Below are 20,589 nucleotides of genomic sequence, written 5' to 3' on the forward strand. Positions count from 1 at the left end.
ACAATAATTCTGATGGCAAAAGAGCCAAACGGGACAGGCAAAAAAAAAAAAAAAACAGAGTGAAGAGGACTTTTGATGTAAGTTAGCATTTGAATTCAAACAACCAAAAAATGTAAAAAGAAAAAGAATAAGCGTAATAAACAGATTGTTGTGATTGTCTAAATAACCAGGTATAACATTAGTCACCCTTAGTTAGGCTGCATATGATTTACTGTTTTAATTCAATATGTTTCATGCATAATTGGTATGTTTTCATATTTATGAGCAATGGGACACCTCGGGATGGCATAACCTTGCCGAGGAGACAGAATACCTGCATTCGGCAAGGCTGATAATTAAGGATATTTTCATTCATGAAGCTGTCATAGCAAGTATAAAACCATAACTAAAAAATTAAAACCAACTTTTAAAAAATCTGATAATTATCTAATAATTGGTAATTATCAAAACAAAATTGTGAACTCAATTAATTAGTGAAATAAAGCCTATTATCAATTATAATATAATAAAATATAATATAATATAAGACAAAAATAAATGTTTCAGTGCTTTAAATCAATCACCTCGCGGTATTATTATTATTATTATTATTATTATTATTATTATTATTATTTTGTAATAACTGTTGCGGAAAAAAGGTGGAAACTAAAAATAAAACCAACGGTCCATATCACGTCATCACAAGTGGACGGCAGAGTACGCAATTGTAAACAACGAGTGACGTCACCTCGGCGGGCGACGAAGCTTCGAGTACAAAAAAAAGAAATGCCGCGGTTCGGGTCGGCAGGTTGCTAATGTCTCCGGGTGTCTTCATGTGGACCGTTGCGGGTTTTTTTAAACACGTGTAAAATTCTGTAAAAACTGAACTTCTTATCTCTTCGGTTGTCAGGTACAGCAGCAACAAAAAACGAGATATTGAACCATTAAAATCAATACGAGGACCGGTAAGACTGCTGCTTTACACAAGTTAGCAAGTCGTACAGAAAATTAAGCATTTAAATTTAATTTTGCTGAACCAGGGGAGTAAAACATGACAACTCTAACGAGGCAAGATCTCAATTTTGGGCAAGGTAAGGCCATTAAAGGAATATATATACCAGGTCTGGTCAGCTCGGCGAGACTACTGTTAATTTTCCAATAGGTAGTTGCCCCCCTTGCAAAGTCATGGGCATATGGAACCTACATAAACCATGCTGTCACTGTCTGCCTGGGTTTTACTATGAATTAAAGTGAGCTAAGTAGGCGACGCTATATTGCTGAATGTTTGCATTGGGTTTGGCGGGACTTTGTCACATTAGCAAGAACACGAGAGGTTTTATTGTTCGCATGTTTTCCAGTGGTTGCTGACATTCTGTGTGAATTCCTGGAGGTCGCTATTCATCTCATCCTGTATGTCCGTGAGGTTTATCCCTCTGGGATATTTCAGAAGCGAAAGAAGTACAACGTACCTGTGCAGGTACTGTTTTATGTGTTATTACTATTTGTTTGCAGCTGTTAGGTGTGTGCATATTAGCTTCTCTAATACAGGACTTCTGTTGGTGTGTTTTATTCCAGATGTCATGTCACCCAGAGCTGAATCAGTATATCCAAGATACACTACACTGTATAAAGCCACTCATTGAAAAGGTAAGCTATGTCCTGAAAGTGACGGGTCAATGTCACACAAAGTGTACTCTCATTTCTCCTCTTACTGCTCTGATATCCTCCATTCGCCTCTTAGAACGATGCAGAGAAGGTGGTTGTGGTCATCATTGACAAAGAGCATCATCCAGTAGAGAGATTTGTTTTCGAGATTTCCCAGCCACCACTGCTCTCCATCAGGTTGCCCTCCACATTTTAATGTTTACTAAAAAGAAGCATCTTTCCGTTGAAATACATTTTTACTGTGACACTGGTCACTGACTGCTATTTGTGTTTTCACAGCTCAGACACGTTGCTGTCACACGTGGAGCAGCTGCTGAGGGCGTTCATCCTGAAGATCAGCGTGTGTGATGCTGTTTTAAATAGTAATCCACCAGGTAATGTCATCGTGGCTCACCGGAAGAGAAGACAATTACATACATGCTTATATACTCATATACTCTGCAAAAGTTTTGGAAAGATTTTTAAATGATATCCTTTAAGTCACATGATTCAGCACAAAGTCTTGCCTAAGCAGCTTAAGAGGATTCTCTTCATTACTGGGGTAAATATTTGTGTTCACCTTTGGAAGATAGGAGGTGCATAAATTGATTTACCCATTAGCAAATGATTTACATTTATTTAACTCTGTGCTCAATTTTCTTCATTGCAAACACCACATACTCATTTAAAGGCTTACAGACACAAACTAACTCATTCACTTGGCACACATAAACATGAGAACACACCAAATCTACCTCAGAAAACTGTCAGAACTCTTATTAATGTCAGAAAGCCTTCCAAGAAGACAGAGTAAAGGTCAATTTAGATTGTGTATATATACCTTATTTTATTTGACTTTGCCCTTTGACTGTACTTGAGATTATTTATATATTTTTGGATTTTAGATAACATTTTCTTTAAAAAAATTTCCATTTAAACGTGACACGGAAATACAGTCAAAGGTTTAGTTTTTTTGTTTGTTTTTTGACAGGTGTTGTATGCAGTTAAAATTTAAAACATTACAATTTCTAAAATGGGAACCAATTGTGGTTTCATTTTGAAATACCTGTAGAATTTTCTATATTTATTATTGCTAATTAATAAGACAAAAGTATTTCTTATCAGATTAATTGATGGAATAATCGAACCTTTGTCAGAAATCTGTGCCAATTAAACTGAAGTCCAGAGAAAGGTGACATTATAGTGCACATAAGGTGGTATGGGCTCATAGATTTGACTGATTGAACTGTTTTACTTTTCTTTTTTTGTCACAGGGTGTTCGTTTACAGTACTAGTACATACCAGAGATGCTGCTACTCGCAATATGGAGAAGGTTCAAGTAATCAAGGTGAGGTGTTTAAATGCACTTACTCAGAAACACAGAATTGTTGTTTACATGTGTTGGTCACATTAATGTGTTTGCCTCTGCAGGATTTTCCATGGATAGTCGCTGATGAGCAAGAAGTCCACATGCAGGAGCCTAGACTCATTCCACTAAAGACTATGACTTCTGATATAGTAAAGGTAAGCAGAAGCATCCCATTCACTGATTCATTTAATGGTGAATTATTGTCATCCGCATGTCCACATTGTTTGGTTGTTTGCCTTTAACAGATGCAGCTGTATGTGGAAGAGAGAGCCCAGAAAACATAGATGCTTTCTTATCAGAAACCATGCTGCAGGAGATAATCTGTGACACCAGGGAATCCCAGGCAGAATCTTCAACACAGCCTATCAGTGCTGAATTGATGAGTTGTTGAGGAACACATGGGGAGAGAGTGATGTTCCCTGTGAAATGTATTTTTATGAGGTCCATTAACTTTGGTTCTGGCGGCGTTAAAGGTTGGACTCGCACACTGGGTTGATAGAAGTCCTTTATCATCAGCGTGGGCCATTTTCTCATTCCACATAAATGCGTGATTATGGTTCTGTTTGTGAAATTCTGGGCCGTTGGTTAAAATGTATATATTTTTAATTTATTTCCCGTTATGTGCCAGGAAAGTCTTTCAGCTCTTCATCACACTCCACTGCTAAATATCATCCTGTTTGCTGATAGCAGTCAAGTCTGATATTGTCATGAATGTGGCCAGTGCAGCTGTGCATCCGTGCTGATACGTAATGTATTTTGTTGTTTTTTGAATGGAGATTTTTTAGGGTAACCGGATGGAAATGTCCTTGTAACTCTATGAAATTCAAAGCATATGGAAATCAGGAAAACAGTGTAATATGTACCATTAACACCAGTCTGTAAACTGAGATGACAGTTGTATTGTTAGTGCAATAATATTACTCTGTTTCTTTGTAGGCAGATTTATTTGCTGAAACTCCCACAGACAGCCTGTCCTTATAACTCCACATGGAGGTCGTCTGTCAGTCTGTCTCACTCTGTTTATTGTACGGTGTCTTAACTCTCTGTAATGTCCTGCCGAGCAGTTTCTTGCATGGTGTCTACAGCAGCATCTGTCAGGAAAGCCTTCCTGGAGTTTCTGTGAAGTTAAAGGATTTCGTTGTGTGCATTTGCAACCAGGGGTAGCATTCTCTTCTATTGTTGGATGGCAAATAGAAAGTTCTAATGGAGCATTTGATTTTTTTTTTTCCGTTCACAGAAGTTTGTTTTAATATGTGAAAGTTTATTAAACTCTAAAAAAAAAACAAAACGAAATGTAACGTAAATAAAGGTCTTGGTATAAGAATTCAAGGACCCAAACACATGACAGGAGGAAGAGTAACATCTGAAAGCTGAATCTTTTAACAAGTTGAAGTCATACAAACAGGTGGTTAATTCCACCAAGGGGCAAAAAACAAACCAAGTGCTACAGGAGGAAATCTAACAAAAACCAATAATGTGCGAGAAATAAACTAACACAGGGAAAATGGGGAAAACAGTTTGTCTTTGTACAACCGAGCTGTCGGCTTTCAATCTGCCGTTTGGGAAATGATGCACAGGAGGTCTAAATACCACGGAGACCGATTAGCTACATGAAGTGTCTCACAAAGCTGTTCTGGCACAAGAATATGAGTTTTCCTGTCTGACAGCAGATCATTTATGGTCTGCATAACAATAGCTAGAATACCACATTAACACAAGATCTTCAGCCTTGCATGCAACTGAACTGTTTACAGTGCTTTTAAATGTAAATGGTTGGCATTGTTTGCACAATGATTCATAGGCATTAACTTTCACGTCAGTTTAGCCCTTAATAAACTTAAAGCTTAAACTTAATTTGTATCGTTTGCAGGATCGTGTCATATGAAACCAAAAGACACTTCATAGATTTAAAATATTAAAATGATCTGATACCACACAAACACGACAGGCTCTCTAAAGTTCAGTTCATTAAGAAAACACAGAGGTTGTGTTCTTTTATGAAAAACAGAGATAACTTAGATTGAGTTGAGGTTTAAAAATAGATCACTTTTTAGCATAAAAGTAAAAAAGTAGGTTTTTAAACATCCATTTTGTCTTTACTGCTTATGTACTGGAGTATGTGTGTGGAGTAGATGTGTTAAATACAAATGTATTAAAGGAAGCTGAGATCCAAAACTGTTGAAGCTGCAGTTGTTCAGAACAGTTGGGAAGAAACTGAACAAAAGCAGAAGGTCTGGATGAGTTTGAGTGTCACTAAAAGACCAGCAGTAGCAAACATTAAACTCAGTCAACTTCCAAGTTGCTGCAGATTCAGGAAAAGTCCACCCCCCCCACCCCGACAGTGGCTGATCTTCAAATGACTCACAAATGTTTGTCTAAACTATTGCTCACCCTCAGTCTAAACCAAGGTGATCTAAGACTCCTGCAGCCCACAGAAATACCACAGTCAGTAGATCCAAAGGTATCTCCTGCCCAAAGGAGTTTATCTCTAGATATCAGTTTGGGCAAAAAAACAGCCTGATATTTTTGGAGAAGGATATGAATTAATATTTTACACTTCATAGAACATCATATAATGATATAACTCCATTTTCATGTGCTGTAGTATCAGTATGAACCATGAATTTGTATATTTTCTGATCACAATAAATCCGATTCAGTCACAGCTCATTCTGCATATGAAGCTTATGCTTTTTTGGTGTGTTTTAAATCTCTTTTCTCTCCTGACCTCCTGGTTCCCCTACGGGCATCGATGGATGTAGTACCCCGTCACATATCCTATGATGTAAACTGCCACCAGTGCAGCTACGGCTCCTGCTGCTTTTACTACTATTCCAGTGCTGCCGACACACATGTTGTTGCAGATCCTGTGAATGGGAAAGAAAGGGGGCGGGTTTATTTGGTACCTGTGGTTTGGTACCTATGGTGGATGTAAGCTTAATTTTAATGGATTAATAACATGACCCCACTCTACACCTTTAAAACAAAGTTATACCACAGTTCATTCAGAACTTGGAGCGATCCCATTCACAGACACACAAAAACTGTCAAAAACACAAGTTCCCTGGAGGAAGTAACTACATATCATTTAAACTATAAAAAATAGGTTGCAGGAAGTTTAAGTGAGATGGATACATGGATAAAACCTATTACAACCTTTCTCCTACACTTGATTTAAACTGTATGGTCAATGTCAAACTCATAAAACCTGGATTCTTTTTATTAAACACATTTAACCTTTGTCAGTTTAACTTAGTCCTCATGTGGTGTCAAGCCCAGCTGCTATCCTCTAAGTCTCACCTCCTCAGTGAGGACTCTGAAGCCTCTACATTCATGTTGATGTTGTCCTCATTCCAGCGGTTGTACTGCACGCTGCCGGAACCGTTGGAGTCCATGAGGACAGTTTTCCTTCGTCTCAGGGGCTGATCTGCTGGAATCACCGCTCACTCACTGCTTCACTGCGCTCTGAAACAGCGAGTTTGGACAGTTGTGTCTTCGTAACAAAATACTAACACTTTTAGGGTATCTTAAAGTCAATCAAATATCCCGGGGCTAAACCATAGCTCATGACTGAAATAATCCAGTTCAAAAAGCAGTGACTGAAGGATTACAAATTCCCTTCATATCCTCACAGTCTTACAAAAGTCTTGTTCACCTGTAGGAGTCACAAACACTCACCAGCCTGCTTAGGAATCTCTGCTCTCCGGCACTTGTAAATCAGCGACTGAGACGAAGAGCTGTGCCTCAGCCTGTCATAAGTCCTTTGCTCCTAATCCATCTGTTGTTTTTGACCCTGTTAAATGACTCTTTCTCAGTGATAAAGGCCAGCTCGATGTGGTTTGTTAGTCTCCTGTTTCATCAGAGCCTGTGCAGATAGTGCACTGCTTAGCAAAGATAGTTGATTTTGTAGAGTTTAATGGTTTGGGCTAAACACAACAGCATGCAGGTTTACTCCTTGGCTTCACTGAAAAGGCAAAATGCAGTACTGTAGTACAGTCCGTGTACTGTTTCAGACACATAATTCAATGATCCCTGCGACTTACTTTAATTACAGTACATACAAGGTAATACCTCAAAAGAAGCAAAGGGATTTTGTTTTTACTTACCTTGAAGTGTCATATTTTAAGCTGAGAAGTTGAGTTAATGAGAATCCTGCGTGTGAACAAAGTCGTTAAGTTGATTTAACCAGTCTGGTTAACAAACATTCAAATCATTTGATCCTTGAAATCGGAAGGAAGAAGAATCGCGGTAGAAGACTTCAGCACTTTGGATTGACAATCTGCAAGGATATAATGGATCCTAATAAGACTACAGCTTGCACTAGTGTTGTTTCACTCTGCTTTAGACATTCTGCAGGTAGAGGTAGAGACTCATTCATCATTAACTTGAATGCTGTACACTGCTGCCCACTTATGGACACGCACTGAGCTTGCCTGCAGCCTATTTCTACTTTCCCTATGTGATACATCTCCCACAAACCTAAAAAAAAATAAGCAATATTGTACTTCTTTAGATTTTCTTTCTAAGGAGCCAGACTTTCAGATATTTTAACTGGTCTTGAGCAACAGTTCTCCAGGGTTTCTGACGGTCTTTCAAAGTCTTTCTTTAAATATTGACTGTGTTTTCACTCGTTTTTCAGTCCAGTCCTTGTAGCTCAACATTTTAAGAGAAATATTTGTTTTTGTTAACACTGACATTGAAATTTTAAAAAAAAGGCACCAAAAAGACACCTAACTCAAGGGACGTAACAGACAACTTAGCAAGGAACAATGTTACATTATATCTTAGGCCCCCAAAAGGTTGATTCTGTTCATCTGGACGTGGCGTTTTGTGGGAGAAACGTTTCGTCGCTCATCCAAGTGACTTCTTCAGTCTCAGCTGACTGCAGGTTTCCCCAGCCTTATAAACAGTACATTTGCATAATGACTGAAACCAGCCTACTGAATGAACAGTGGGCTGTGAGGTCAGTTCCTTGATCATTAATATGAAAATTGTCATGACCACCAACAACCACTCAAACCAGTGATCCTCCCTGTCCAGGATGTGTCCATCCTCATCACTGAAAGAGTGTCAACTGGCTTGTAGGTATGAACAGACTGCAGTCCTGGCCCGACGAATTAGCTCTTCTGTCTTGTGCCATCCGCTTAGCGGCTAAGTGGTATGAGGGGGGAGTCAGGTAGGCTCTTTATGTGAAAAGGGAAAGACCATCTCTGAATCGAGGAGGGGGCCTAAGGGTACATCTTTCACCATCTTACAATGCTGTGATTGCAGCCATTCCCCAACTCTCTGTGAATGGTGCTCATGGCCATTGATCAGTGGTTTTTGATCAGTGGTTGTTGGTCGATGGTCATGAGAATTTGCATATTAATGATCAAGGAATTGACCTCACAGTCCACTGTTGATTCAGTGGGCTAGTTTTAGTTATTGTGCAAATGTACTGTTGATAAGATTGGGGAAACCTGCAGTCAGCTGAGACTGAAGAAGTCACTTGGATGAGCGACGAAACGTTTCTCCCACTGAAAACGCTACGTCCAGATGAACAGAATCAACTTTTTGCGATGTCCTTACCTGGATGATTGAGCATGCATCAAGACATTGTATCTTATGGCACTTGGTTACTACAAGACTGTGACGAAAACACGCAATTTGTTCCAGTTTCTTTCACTGAGTCTAAATATCGAAGATGACACAGTTTAGCAGGGATACAACAGTAATTTTTGCAACGACAAGGTGATTCATGGTGAGTAGCGTGTCCTTAAAAAAGACCTGACATAAGACCTGAGGGATGGATCTGGTCCTTCAGCTGATCCATCCTCTGTTCACTGAAGCTTCAAAGGAAATGGTGTCAGTGGAAGGGTGGCTGTCAGGAAGCCATTCTTAAGGAATCACTCTCATTATAGAAGGAGGAGGTCAGAAAAGAGGTACAACAAGTGAATGTCAACAGCCATATGTATAACACTGTGGAGGCTCTGTCATGGTTTAGGGACACCTTTTAGCCAGTCTTGTCAAAACTGATGAAATTATGAACACAGAAACACAGATGATTTTGATTTTGAGCCACCATACACGACCATTTGGAAAGAGTGTGATTTGGATCGTTGCCATAAAGTCATTGCCAAACACACTGCCAATGCAGTAAAAGCATAACTGAATAAACACACTGAATAACACACAAACAGTGGAACACTGACAGTCATGGGTTGGCCCCCAGCATTAATCAAGCAGAGTGGGATCATGTTGACAGAGAACAGAACAAAAGCCAGCCAACATCCAAAGAAGAGCTTTGGATGTCCTTAAAGAAGCCTGGAAAACTATTCCTGAAAACTACTTAAAGACATGACAAGAAAGCTGCCGAAGAGAGATCAGAGTGTGTTCAAAAATAACGGTGTTCATACCAAACACTGGCTGTCAAGTCTGTACTGTACAAACTGTTATACTGTATTTCTGTTAGGATCCTGGGTTTTTGACTGAGTGTTTTGAGTTTCCTGTGTTTTTGTCACTTTGTATTCTCATTGTTGGTCTTTAGTTACCCCCTTGAGTGTAGTTTCTTGTGTTCTGTGCTTTGTGTTTCCCTCTGTGTATTATTTTTCATCTCTAGCCTTTTGGTTCTTAGAGTTCTCTGCCTTATGGTTTATGTCTCTGTGTTTCTTAGTTGCTCTGTCTCCACCGTGTCTCAGTGTTATACTTCCTGTTTTACTTTGAAGGTCTGCGTCTCATGTGAGTGTATCCTGCTTTGCTTCCTTGTCTCGTCAGTTCTGATTTCTCCCAGCTGTGCTCTCCTTCTGTGTCTCATTCAGCCTTGTGTTTCTCTGTGTCGGTGTCCCGTCGTCCCTCATGGCTGTGTTTCTCTGTGTGGTTTCCCCGTGAGTTTAGGTTATTCTTTCCCAGTTTAGTTTTTGTGTTGCATGCCTTTTTCCTTTGCCAGTGAATAAAGCTGTGGTTTTGAGTTTATCCCTCGTGTCTGAGAGTCTGCATTTTGGGTCCAACTCCTGCCCGCACACAGCCGACACCTGACGATTTCTTTGTACCTTTGCATTTTTCCAATAACACATGAGGTGACTTTTGCACACTGCTGTATATTTTGCTTCAAACAACTGTTTCTTGATGAGATAATAAAATAATATTTGTAGAAATGTGACATTTGAGCTCCATCTTCCCCCAACTTTAAATCTACCATTACACACCTCATCTCACACACTTGGTATAACTCAGGGGTAGGCAACTCCAGGCCTCGAGTGCCGGTGTCCTGCAGGTTTTAGATCGCACCCTGGGTTAACACACCTGAATCAAATGATTAGTTCATTACCAGGCCTCTGGAGAACTTCAAGAAATGCTGAGGAGTCATTTAGCCCTTTAAATCAGCTGTGATGGATCATGGACACATCTAAAACCTCTAGGATACTGGCACTTGAGGCCTGGAGTTGCCTACCCATAACTCTTTAGGTAATTACTGTGCACACTCTAATTTCTTTTCACATATTATTATTACAATATTGCTGTTTAATAATATTGCAAGTCTACAACTGTTTCTTGTGTTTAATGCCATCAGAATAATCCCATGCTGTTACGTGCAGATCACCACAGAACTCAGCTAATGCTTGCGACTATATTTCAGAGAGAGTGTAAAGTCTTTCCCATGGTGCAATAACCTCCACTATCTTGCCATGACTCAGGCCTGAGGGCGCCTCTGCTCCACTGACACTCAGTTGAACTTTGGTACAGGACACAGAACAGGCTTCTGGGTGAGCAAAGCACAACGCTGGGGCAACAGAAAGAAAACGGAAGCGCTGAGCTGATACTTCACAACACTGTAACGCGATCTATGAACCATAAAAGATGAATCTTGAGAGTGCAGATGCTTAAAGTAGCTTACTTTTATAGACATTCAAGGTGATTTTTCCTCCCTTGAGGTAGTACTATGTTATCTTTCATCACATGGCTTCTTCCAACTTCCTACTTCTTACCAGGGTGGCTGACTCTAGATATAAATCCACTGGAAAGTTTACTCCAAGGTGAGTTCCTCATCCTTCAGCACGGCTGCGGGCCATTTATTAAAAGAGTAAATGTCTGAGGTTTGTTATTACTTGTGCTCAAAATTCACGGCTATCTGACCTGCAGGGCTGGTAGCTGCATGTGGGATCTCTGTGCTGTGCTCCCTGTTGAGAGTGCATTTATTCTTGGAGGAGAGGTGAGAGAGGTCGCCTCTTGTGTACAGACTTATGTGGTGTTTTGCTGAAGAATTTCCCATTTTCACTTTTAAAAATAATTGATTTTAAAGGGATTTCATCGTCCACACAGTTTATTTTTATGTCTTTGATGTGACTTTTTTTCCCTCCTCCCTACAACTTGGAGCTGGAGTCAAAAAAATGGTGAAGACACATCAACTCGGAAGACATCTGGTCATCCGATAAGGACAAAACCTGGACTTACTGGGCTGCTTCAGTTTCTCTTTGTAACTGGGATACTGTGTGTAGTGGGCTCCCGTGTGGCCTCACTGGTGGTACTAGAATTCTGTCTTCGAGCTGTCTCTGGATTGGTTACAGCTGGACCAGTAAGAAACCAATTATGTGATAAAAATATATATGAATATGCCTCAGCTGTATAAGGTGATTTTTCTGTGGCTTACTCTGCTGAGTTGGTGTCAGGATGACTCGCGACAGCCATCGCCGTCTGCTTTGATTCATTCATCACTCGTGCTCCTCTTTTTTTCCCAGGAGTCGGGGAAATTTCTGCAGCAGCTGTTAGTTCAAAGCCAGTTCTCTCTGGGTTGCGCCCTAACCTGCAGTTTGCACTTTCTACACGAGGGGGCGGCGCAGCGCTGGCTATGCTTGCTCCTGGCAGCAGCACTCAGCTGGTTTCTGGCTAGGCAGGCCACAAACCTGCTGCACCATGTCATAGCTCTGTATAAACTCCACAGCTCACAGGGCTACTGCGGCATTTGCATCAGCCTCCTCACATCGGGCAGCTCCCTGCTGCCCATGCTGTGCAGGACCATCATCATTACCTTCTCTGTGGCTGTGCTGGCTGCTGTTTCAACGATCAACCAACATTTCCTCTCTGCAACAGAAGCCCTTAGGTTTTGGACACCACTTACTATCTGCTATACGCTGTTGGTGGTGTACATGCAGGGTGAGAAACGTTTAAAGACATAAGCCCTTACAAAGCGATATGCCAGTAGCATCACTTGCTTCTCAATTCACCTGACTAATCACTACAGCATCTGTGGCTAATCTAAGACATTTGCTTAGTTTGTTTAAATGTAAATCAAATACTTCTCCCTAATAGTCCTCTAATGTCATGGTTCTGTAGAAGAGCAACACCGTCTGCCTAGCAGCCAGGCCGTCCTCAACGCAGTGGTGGTGCGTCTCGGGGGTTTGATGGTCCTGATGCTGACTGTTGGACGCTGGGCAGACGTATTCCACATCCTAATATGTTTCCTCGGAGAGGCTAGCTGTCTACTCCCCACCAAGGATCTGCTGGATGCAGCATCCTCACAGGTCAGTGAGTCTCCCTGGGAGCGGCACACGGGGCCAAAAGCACTTCGTTCCCACCGAGGCCTCCCAAAACTGGAGCAGAATATCAATATGTTCATTAGATGAGTCTCAAGATGACACTCGATTTTTTCCAACTTGTATCCCGGGTGGAGAAGGTTTAAGACCCCCAAGACAGATTCAGGTCAACGTGATCTCTGACTCAGAATACTGAGTCTACTTTTCCTTTCACTGAGCTGACCTATTTAAAGTTGCGGGGTTTAAACAAAGTATAATGCAAAATAAAACAAATGTAAAAAAACCTTGCATTTGAATAGACTTTTAAGGTGAGTCGGGTCTGTTTTGCTATTAAAATGTAGCTCATGTGGTGATTGAGAATCATGCATATCAAGAAATCATGGCTACATCATTCACTAAGCTATATGTCTGGCTGTAGCTTAACAGCAGACATGTCTTCAGTCACCCATGTTTCTAGCATCATATTTTGCTGTGTTCACACAGGATGAAGAGGATTATACAGAGTACAGAAGGAGGGAGCGTCAGCAAAAACCACGAGCCTTCAAGAAGGAGCATCAGAGATAGGCACTCTGGGATTTTAAAGCCTGCACGTCTCTTTAATGGCACTATTTAGTGGAAATCATATCAAGGCAACGTTGCTTTCTACCTACAATGTAGTATGCATTTTGTATTAAATATTTGACACAACTCATGTAAGGAATGTTTACAGTCTTTTCACATTTTCTAAAAGAACAATTTCATGGTTATCAACAACTATTCAATAGGCAGCCTTTCAACAAGTCCTGGAGTTCATTTTACTTAGGATGCTAAGGATGTGTTTTTAAGCTTGTTTTCTTCCTGCTGTTAGTCGTATACTGTTTCAACAATAATGGTTGTCTGGGTCTGTGTGACCTCTTGGGAAGATTTACCGTTTGAGATCATTTCCAGTAGAGCAGATTAAGGTCAAAGTATTATTATTTTTTTTATTCAGTAGATTTCGCATTTCCCAGCATTTTCAGTTGAGAAGCAATACAAAACCCATTTTTTTTATATTTCACCAACGCTGAACCCCTTTCTTTTATTCTTGCAGTATAAGGTAGGCATTCAACAGAAACAGAAGTAATAATAAAGCTGCACAAAATAGGAAATTATTCCATTTATTGGAAAAAAAAACCCGACAGAAAATGTAAATTTAGACTCCCATATCACGTCGTCGTTTTTAACCATTAAAGCAGTCGCTGTTACAGCAGGTAAATGCACTCTACAGAGGAGCTAACATTACTAAGTGCAGTACTGACATGACTGCAAACATCCAATAACTGCATACCACACAGCCTGGGCAGTGGGTAAGCTTATTCGTTTATTGTTTTGTTGTTTGTTCACTTATTTCCCCGCGACAGGCCCGCAAACACCATTGTGCTCTGCTAGTGTTCTAAGGCTGTGTGCTTGAAAAGAAAAGGCAAAATGGCTGACGACAACGTTAGTGCTCCAAAGACACACAAAATGGCGTTAGACAAAGAAAAAGCTAGTTTACTTGATTATGCGTCGACCTTAGCTCCATTTTGTTGGACAAACACAGTTAAACAGCTAGCAAGCCGTATTAATTCACACTGTTGTTGTAATGGCACCAAATTCGCTTTATTAGGCTACACTCAAAGGGGCTTTTTATGAGGAAGTTTGAGATACCGCCCTTCCAGTCTGTGCTACATTGTCTCAATAACAGTAGCCAAGGTTAAAGCCTGACTTCGTGTGACAATTTAACACCCATATCGAATTAAATCCACAATGTGTCGCCGGTGTTATGCCCATTAGATCTGTCTTTATTGAGAGCTGTGGACAGACAGAAACATATTCCATGAGAGGGTTTTTGTTATGTCAGTCCCGTCATCCCGTGTCAAAAAAAATTACAGGGGGAAACATTAGCCTGACGGTCCAGTTTCCACGATAATCCACGTCTGAAAATCACTGAAGATGAAATTTAGTTTTTTGGTGTCTAGCCGATCCACCAAAATGAGAAATTGTACTCCCAGAGGTTTATTAGACTTTTAATGGAGTAAAGTTCCACATCAGGACGCTTTCAGTAGACATAGGGAGGACGCTCTGAGCACCCGAGTACGGTGAAAATGCCCATAGAACTAACTGAGCGCCGTTGTAACCTCCTCTGGAGATTTCCAGATTGTTCTGTCTTCATCTGATAGGCACAGTGGACGCATGCGCAAAGCAGTTTCGCGTGTCCCCTGTTACTGCATTTTAACGCAGGCGCACTTCTCCCTTTAAGTATTCTTAATATAGTAACAAAAGCAGAATAATGCCCCGCTGTAGTTGCAGCTTTTTTTTCAAACCAAACAAGCCAGTGATCATTTTCCACAGGCAAAAAATTACAAATAAAATAAAAAATAAAACAATTCAGCTCCAAGGAGGATTTGGGCACAACACAATGTGGAGAAAATAGTTGTTCATCTACCATTTTACTTAAATGTTGACGCCCCTCTTGATTATGTGGACATCATTATTTGGTCTGTTATTTATCAGTCATGGTGGTCATTCAGAGAAAGTGTGCATGTTTTATAATGGGGATAGTCTGTCAAAGAAAAATACACACACATACAGTTTGTATTTTCCCTTACAAGAGGGCTTATCGCCACTGTACTCTTGGACTTTTGGACAGGGGCCTGATTGTTTTGTGTTACTTATTAGCTTAAAGTAGAGCTCAGACCAGGTCAAAGTACTTGACTTAACAGCTCCCTGTGCCTTTTGTAACCCAGTAGTAGAAGCAGTTAAATGTGTCAAAGCATCTTTTTTTTTGTTGCTCTGACAGACTGCAGGTGCAACATGCAGAAGGCATATGTGTCAATTCAAAGTTTAAAGGTTCCAAACACATTCAAACTACCTCAGTGTGGTAAAGTTTCTTACTGTAATCTTAGCCGTGTTGTCTCGAGTTTGCTGGATTGCTTTTCTGGACGATCCGGCTTGGGGATTCTGAATTTTGGGGATTTTATTTATTGTGTCACTGCCTCAGCTTTTCTTTTTCTTTTTTTACTGATCTAGCAGTACGTTGATCTTTTCCATACAAAAGAACAGTTTCCCACATAAGTTTCATATCTGTCAAAATATGAAACTCATGAAAATCCACCTAAACTTCCTGTAATTTCACTTGACACACTGACAAGCAAACTATTTTCTGTGATACATAAGTTATGAATTATGTGGTTTCCCCTATTTCCCTGCAACAGTGCCTTATATCAGCTTATGTGGAAACGTTTTTGTTTCAGTTTTCACACACTTAAGTGCAAAACTAAAGGGATAAACAGAAAGTGTATTGAACCCAACTGAACGAGACAAAAAGGCCCTCATGTGGTGTTTTGTTCTGTTCCAGATAGCAGTCTACTCTAAAACATCCCACCAGTGTTGGGAAGACATAGCATATTATTCACACTAATTCAAGTTAAGGAGAAAAAAAAATCTCTTAAACTTATTATAACTTATTATAATAAGTTGGTCACAGATTAACTTGCAGCACATTCTTGTTAGATTATTAGCATGCAGAGTAGCCCACAGCTGTCCTTCAGTTTCCTGTTTCCTGTGTGCAAGTTTCCGCTTCAAGTGTCAAAAACTTCAACACAACCTGTGCTTAGAATGAGAGTGCATCTAGTCTCCTGATTCTTATGAATGACTGGACTGCAGCTACTGCTGTTTCTGCTGATTTGTTGTGCAGACAAACAGAGCAGTGATCTGAAGTCCCAGCAGTTGGATATGGTAAATGAGTGCCAACCAGCTAGGTGACAGGGAGCAACACTGAAGGCTTTGGTAACTTTTTAACATGTGAGCTGATGGCTCACTTTACAATTATGGGGCGACATTTTTTTGCCTGTGCTTTGATAACAACTGAACTATTACAACGTTGAAACATAAAAATACCAAACTTGGGCTCACTGTGCTGTGCGCAGGATGATTCACCTTGCCACACTTAACTGCCACTGATGGGATCCTCTTGTGAAGCTGCAGATGTCAAAGCACCACCATTCAACCAGGGGTTTTCTCACGCATGCGCAGGGGTGAAAGACCGTCTCATCGGGGAGGGAAAAAAAGAAGTTCACACACAAAGCCACGCCTGCGCGGTGTGCCTCTCATTACAAGCGAAGTTGCTGCATCTTTTTAGGAAGCTACATGCTTTCTTTCGACACCCAAAGGTCGCATGGTGTCAGGGACGCGCCTAGTCACGGGAACAGACCGGAGCGCGTTCATGAGGTGCAAGATCGCGCTTTAACACTGAAGAGTATCAAACAGCGTGCGGGGATACAGCCTAATGGTTTACATTGGGCCACAACGAGCAGTCAATGATTTGCGCCAAGCATCTTTTTTCTTGTCCGCCGTTTATTTTGCAGAGCTTTTGTATTTTGCACGGGGAGAAACGGACATAGCAAACTCATCTGTATGATCGGGGAGCAGGAGCACACAGTATGGTCCGGGAAACCAGACATTTATGGGTGGGAAATTTACCCGAAAATGTACGAGAGGAGAAAATTATTGAGCACTTCAAGCGGTGAGTAGAAACACAAATGAGCGGCGTGTGTGTATGTGTGTGTGTGTGTGTGTGTGTGTTTGTGCGCGTTTTGTAATGTTAAGAGCGGTGCACGTCCAGCATCTCTCTCTCTGTTGTGTCACATTTTAGAGAAGTCGGGATGAAGCAGGAGGTTTCCCTGTAGCAAAGTCCCATTTGGCAACTGTGCTGTCAGTCCCCCCTCTCTCTCTCCATACACACAATCCGAGCAGCAACAACAACACACGGTGCTCCTGCGTTTGAGCTGAGACGAAAAAGCAAAATCTGCTAGCACGCCTCAGCCACCCCAAGCCAAGCAGCCAGCGGACATATGGTTTTGCCATTTTGACACGCTTATTAACTTGTCGAGCTAGGTGATAACTTTACTCACCCCTCTTACGTCTTCCTGGTGCGCATTGCCAGCAGGCTGATTTTTAAGCAGGCTGACTTTTAAGCAGCCTACCTTTCCACCGGGTGACCGTAAAGAAGGGGCTTTTTCTTGTTTATTGTTTTTGTGGTGCACAGTCAGTGTAAACAAAGTTCAGTCTACCCGGAGAGCCCCGTGCTTTTATACGTGCCCGCATCTCCGGCAGACACCATAAAGTCTCTGTGTTTGCTTCTGCTGTCTGACTCGACTCTGTGAGTTTGTCAGGTCACTGCTTCCAGTCAGACCTGCACACACGCACACAGACACACACACACCGCGGTGTATTAGCACGCTGTGCACCCATCTATGAGAGCGTGCCGTTTGCTCCGTTCCTACATCTTCACACAAGTCTGTAGAAGCCGAAAGGTGACGCCGTCACGCCGCCGTCCACGCTGCAACATCGCCGCGGCAAACTGGCTGTGATTGACCGGGCTCGGCTGTGCCGCGGAGCAGATGTGCAGTGCTGTAACGCTGTAGTGTTTACAGAAAATGGTTGTTAAAACGGCGCTGACTCGCACAGCCTGCAGCGTGATCTGATTTCAGGGGAGATCAGACAGCATATCCATGTATACACACGCACACACATGTATATTTGTAATGCAGCCTGCCATAATCGCACTGAGCTCCATTGCTACTTTTGGTTAAGAGCGAGCCGCCGGAGACTGTCTGTGTGCCTTTAGCTCTTTGTTATCTTCCTCGGGCTGAATAATGATTTAAATACGTTTTCTTTCTATTTTTTTCCCTGCGTGTGGCTTTCACGGTTGTCTGCGCGCTCTCGCCTCTCTCCTCTCTCGGCTGTCAAGGAAATAGCAGCCCGCGTCTCCGTTCATATGCTGGAAACCAGACTGCCCCAAAAACACCAGTTTGCCCATATGAGACCTTTTTTTTTATTGTTGTTGTTTTGGATTTTTAATTATTATCACTGTGTGGGCGTCGCCATATCGGATGAAAGCTGCTAAATGGCAACATTAATCCTTAATAACCACAGTGTAACCGAAAGCCATACTCGTCCCACAGCACCCCCCACCTCCCCCACCCTCATCCAAACCTACAGCTGGATGAAATATAAAAACAGATGATATGCATTTGGTGCTTTGCCCTCTCGCGGTCTTATTATTTGCAGTGGGTTGATGCAGAGACTCAGCTACAAATATGGCTCGTATCTAATACGTGCAGCCTCCGAGAGCAGCAGTAAAAATGAGCTACCTATATACACCGTTTTATTTACATAACCCCCTCTTTGAAGTACAACGTAACGTTATGTTTGGGGGGGGGATGGCGACTGGCAGCATCTCTTTCTTTTTTGTGCAGTAGGGGGAACGGTGCTGGCGAGCCCTTTTTCCCCCCTTTTTTTCAGCTCGCTACCTCAGCTCCAGCGTTAACCCAGAGGTAGCGAGGGTATGCAGGTGCATGACAGCCCAATGTGTGATAGAAGTCATTGAAGATGGGGGACGACAGAATGAGTAAGCAGTGTGAACAGCTTTTCTAAAATGGCGTCGGGGGCTGTTCGGTGTTGGGAACTGGCATGCCAATAAATTTTGTGATCACCCTACTGTCTGTCTTGGACAGCAAAAAATCACACTGCTAAAAGACCCATTTTTTTGGTGGTGGTGGTGGTGGTGGTGGGGCTATAGAAGATGATAACAGCTTCTTAACTCTCCAGTGGGAGAAATTTTCTGTAACAGCCTTCTCATCCCAAAATTGAATCCTCAGTTGATCAGGTGTTTTGTCATTTTCAAGACTGAAAAGGGTGTATTCAGCAATTATAACTCCCATTACACCTTAAAAATAAATATAGGCTATAATATATAATATAAATATACTCTGCATGTGTGTCTTGTGTGTATATATATATATATATATATATATATATATATATATATATATATATATATATATATATATATATATATATATATATATATATATATATATATATATATATTAGGAATTTCTTAGGAATTAAGAATTTCTTAAAGGAAATAGGAATTTCTTAAAGAAACCCCATCGCTGTATAAACTGCTCAAAACCTCATCTGTGTGTTTTTCAGTAGCTGTGTCTTCATGGCAGCACCTTTTGCTCGGAAAACGTGCTAATTTTAGAAAATCTATGCATTTATTAACACGCAATGTGGCAGGGTTTCAAGTCCAGTTGCTGGGTTACTGTTGCCGTGTTAGAAAGTACCACAGTAGGGAAAGTAAGAGTAGCAAAATTGCCTCATCTCCCTCGTTGCCACAGACATTTGTGCACATGTACGCACAGTCAATTTCAGGACTGTGCAGAACCCTGTGTGTTTTTTAACATTCCTAAAAAGTTATGCAACACATTTGCAGCTGCAAACCTGGTGGTAACCATGCTTTTAATCTATTCTGACTTTAGATATGGACGAGTGGAGAGTGTCAAGGTCCTGCCCAAGCGGGGATCAGAAGGTGGAGTCGCGGCCTTTGTGGATTTTGTGGACATTAAAAGTGCTCAGAAGGCTCACAATGCTGTCAACAAGATGGGGGACAGAGACCTGCGCACTGATTACAATGAACCAGGAACAATTCCTAGTGCGGCGAGGGGGCTGGACGATAGTCTGTCCTTAAGCTCTCGCGGCCGGGATGTATCAGGATTCACAAGGGCGGCAGGGGGGGCCGTGTATGGGCCCCCCACGTCGCTTCACAGCAGAGATGGACGCTATGAACGCAGACTAGACGGGTAAGTGGACAAAGTTTCTCTGAAGGCAGGGGGAACCGTAGTTTCTGGTAAACACCTTACCTCCAACCATCTTTCACCATCTGTTCATTTACCTGTTTGGGGGTTAAAGAGGAGAAAATGAGCTTGTGTTCGACAATGAAATCTAATAGGAATCCCTTCTAAGTTCCTCAGAGCGCAGCCAGCGCTCCTGGATTCCTACTTACAGGTAGACACTTAAGATATTTTTGTTAAAACGAGGGCACGTTTGCAAGTGTATCTGATAGTCGAATGATAGTCAGTAGTTTAAATGGCTGTTGGGGATTATCTTTGTGACCTTTAAGCATCTCTGTGAGGTGGAAATATCATTTGAGGAAAATACGGGGCAAAGATTGGATATCGTAAAATTTCCCAGGATTATTGGCGATTTCTGGAAAGAGAGAGAGAGAGAGAAAGATAGAGAATA

The 20,589-nt window shown here is 41.5% G+C and overlaps 3 protein-coding genes across 5 annotated transcripts in view; all 3 read left to right on the forward strand.

Moving 5' to 3' along the window:
* The first annotated feature begins 662 nt into the window (after positions 1-662).
* On the forward strand, positions 663-4,337 carry mad2l2 (mitotic arrest deficient 2 like 2). Of its 2 annotated transcripts, XM_040047972.1 has the most exons (9): positions 663-944; positions 1,020-1,070; positions 1,338-1,456; positions 1,555-1,626; positions 1,721-1,821; positions 1,924-2,018; positions 2,898-2,971; positions 3,055-3,147; positions 3,238-4,337. In XM_040047972.1, exons 2-9 carry the CDS (start codon positions 1,031-1,033, stop codon positions 3,274-3,276), a joined length of 633 nt encoding a protein of 210 aa, XP_039903906.1. In that variant the 5' UTR covers positions 663-944; positions 1,020-1,030; the 3' UTR covers positions 3,277-4,337. The 2 variants fall into 2 exon arrangements, with proteins under 2 accessions (XP_039903906.1, XP_039903905.1); XM_040047971.1 differs by having other exon boundaries at positions 666-1,070.
* Positions 4,338-10,888: 6,551 nt separating this feature from the next.
* Positions 10,889-13,643, forward strand: tmem82 (transmembrane protein 82). The gene is made up of 6 exons (XM_040047374.1): positions 10,889-11,004; positions 11,111-11,180; positions 11,345-11,543; positions 11,707-12,121; positions 12,302-12,489; positions 12,985-13,643. Exons 1-6 carry the CDS (start codon positions 10,911-10,913, stop codon positions 13,063-13,065), a joined length of 1,047 nt encoding a protein of 348 aa, XP_039903308.1. The 5' UTR covers positions 10,889-10,910; the 3' UTR covers positions 13,066-13,643.
* Position 13,644: 1 nt separating this feature from the next.
* spen (spen family transcriptional repressor) overlaps positions 13,645-20,589 on the forward strand; it is a 29,404-nt gene continuing 22,459 nt past the window's right edge. The window contains exons 1-2 of one of the 2 annotated variants that reach the window (XM_040047373.1): positions 13,645-13,826; positions 19,827-20,147. In XM_040047373.1, the coding sequence (XP_039903307.1) occupies positions 19,948-20,147 (200 nt within the window). In that variant the 5' untranslated portion in view covers positions 13,645-13,826; positions 19,827-19,947. Of the gene's footprint in view, positions 13,827-14,094; positions 17,024-19,826; positions 20,148-20,589 lie in introns of those variants that run through there. The other variant, XM_040047372.1, reaches the window with a different exon arrangement.

This window comes from Simochromis diagramma, unplaced genomic scaffold (genome assembly GCF_900408965.1).
Source record: "Simochromis diagramma unplaced genomic scaffold, fSimDia1.1 OVJJ01000387.1, whole genome shotgun sequence".
In the NCBI taxonomy this organism is placed as follows: Eukaryota; Metazoa; Chordata; class Actinopteri; order Cichliformes; family Cichlidae; genus Simochromis; species Simochromis diagramma.

Coding starts and splice junctions, on each gene's coding strand:
- mad2l2 (XM_040047972.1), top strand. CDS start 1,031: ATGACAACTCTAACGAGGCAAGATCTCAATTTTGGGCAAG. Junction 2,972..3,054: donor AGAAGGTTCAAGTAATCAAG/GTGAGGTGTTTA, acceptor TTGCCTCTGCAG/GATTTTCCATGGATAGTCGC. Junction 3,148..3,237: donor TGACTTCTGATATAGTAAAG/GTAAGCAGAAGC, acceptor TGCCTTTAACAG/ATGCAGCTGTATGTGGAAGA.
- tmem82 (XM_040047374.1), top strand. CDS start 10,911: ATGTTATCTTTCATCACATGGCTTCTTCCAACTTCCTACTTCTTACCA. Junction 11,544..11,706: donor GATTGGTTACAGCTGGACCA/GTAAGAAACCAA, acceptor TTTTTTTCCCAG/GAGTCGGGGAAATTTCTGCA. Junction 12,122..12,301: donor GTTGGTGGTGTACATGCAGG/GTGAGAAACGTT, acceptor ATGGTTCTGTAG/AAGAGCAACACCGTCTGCCT.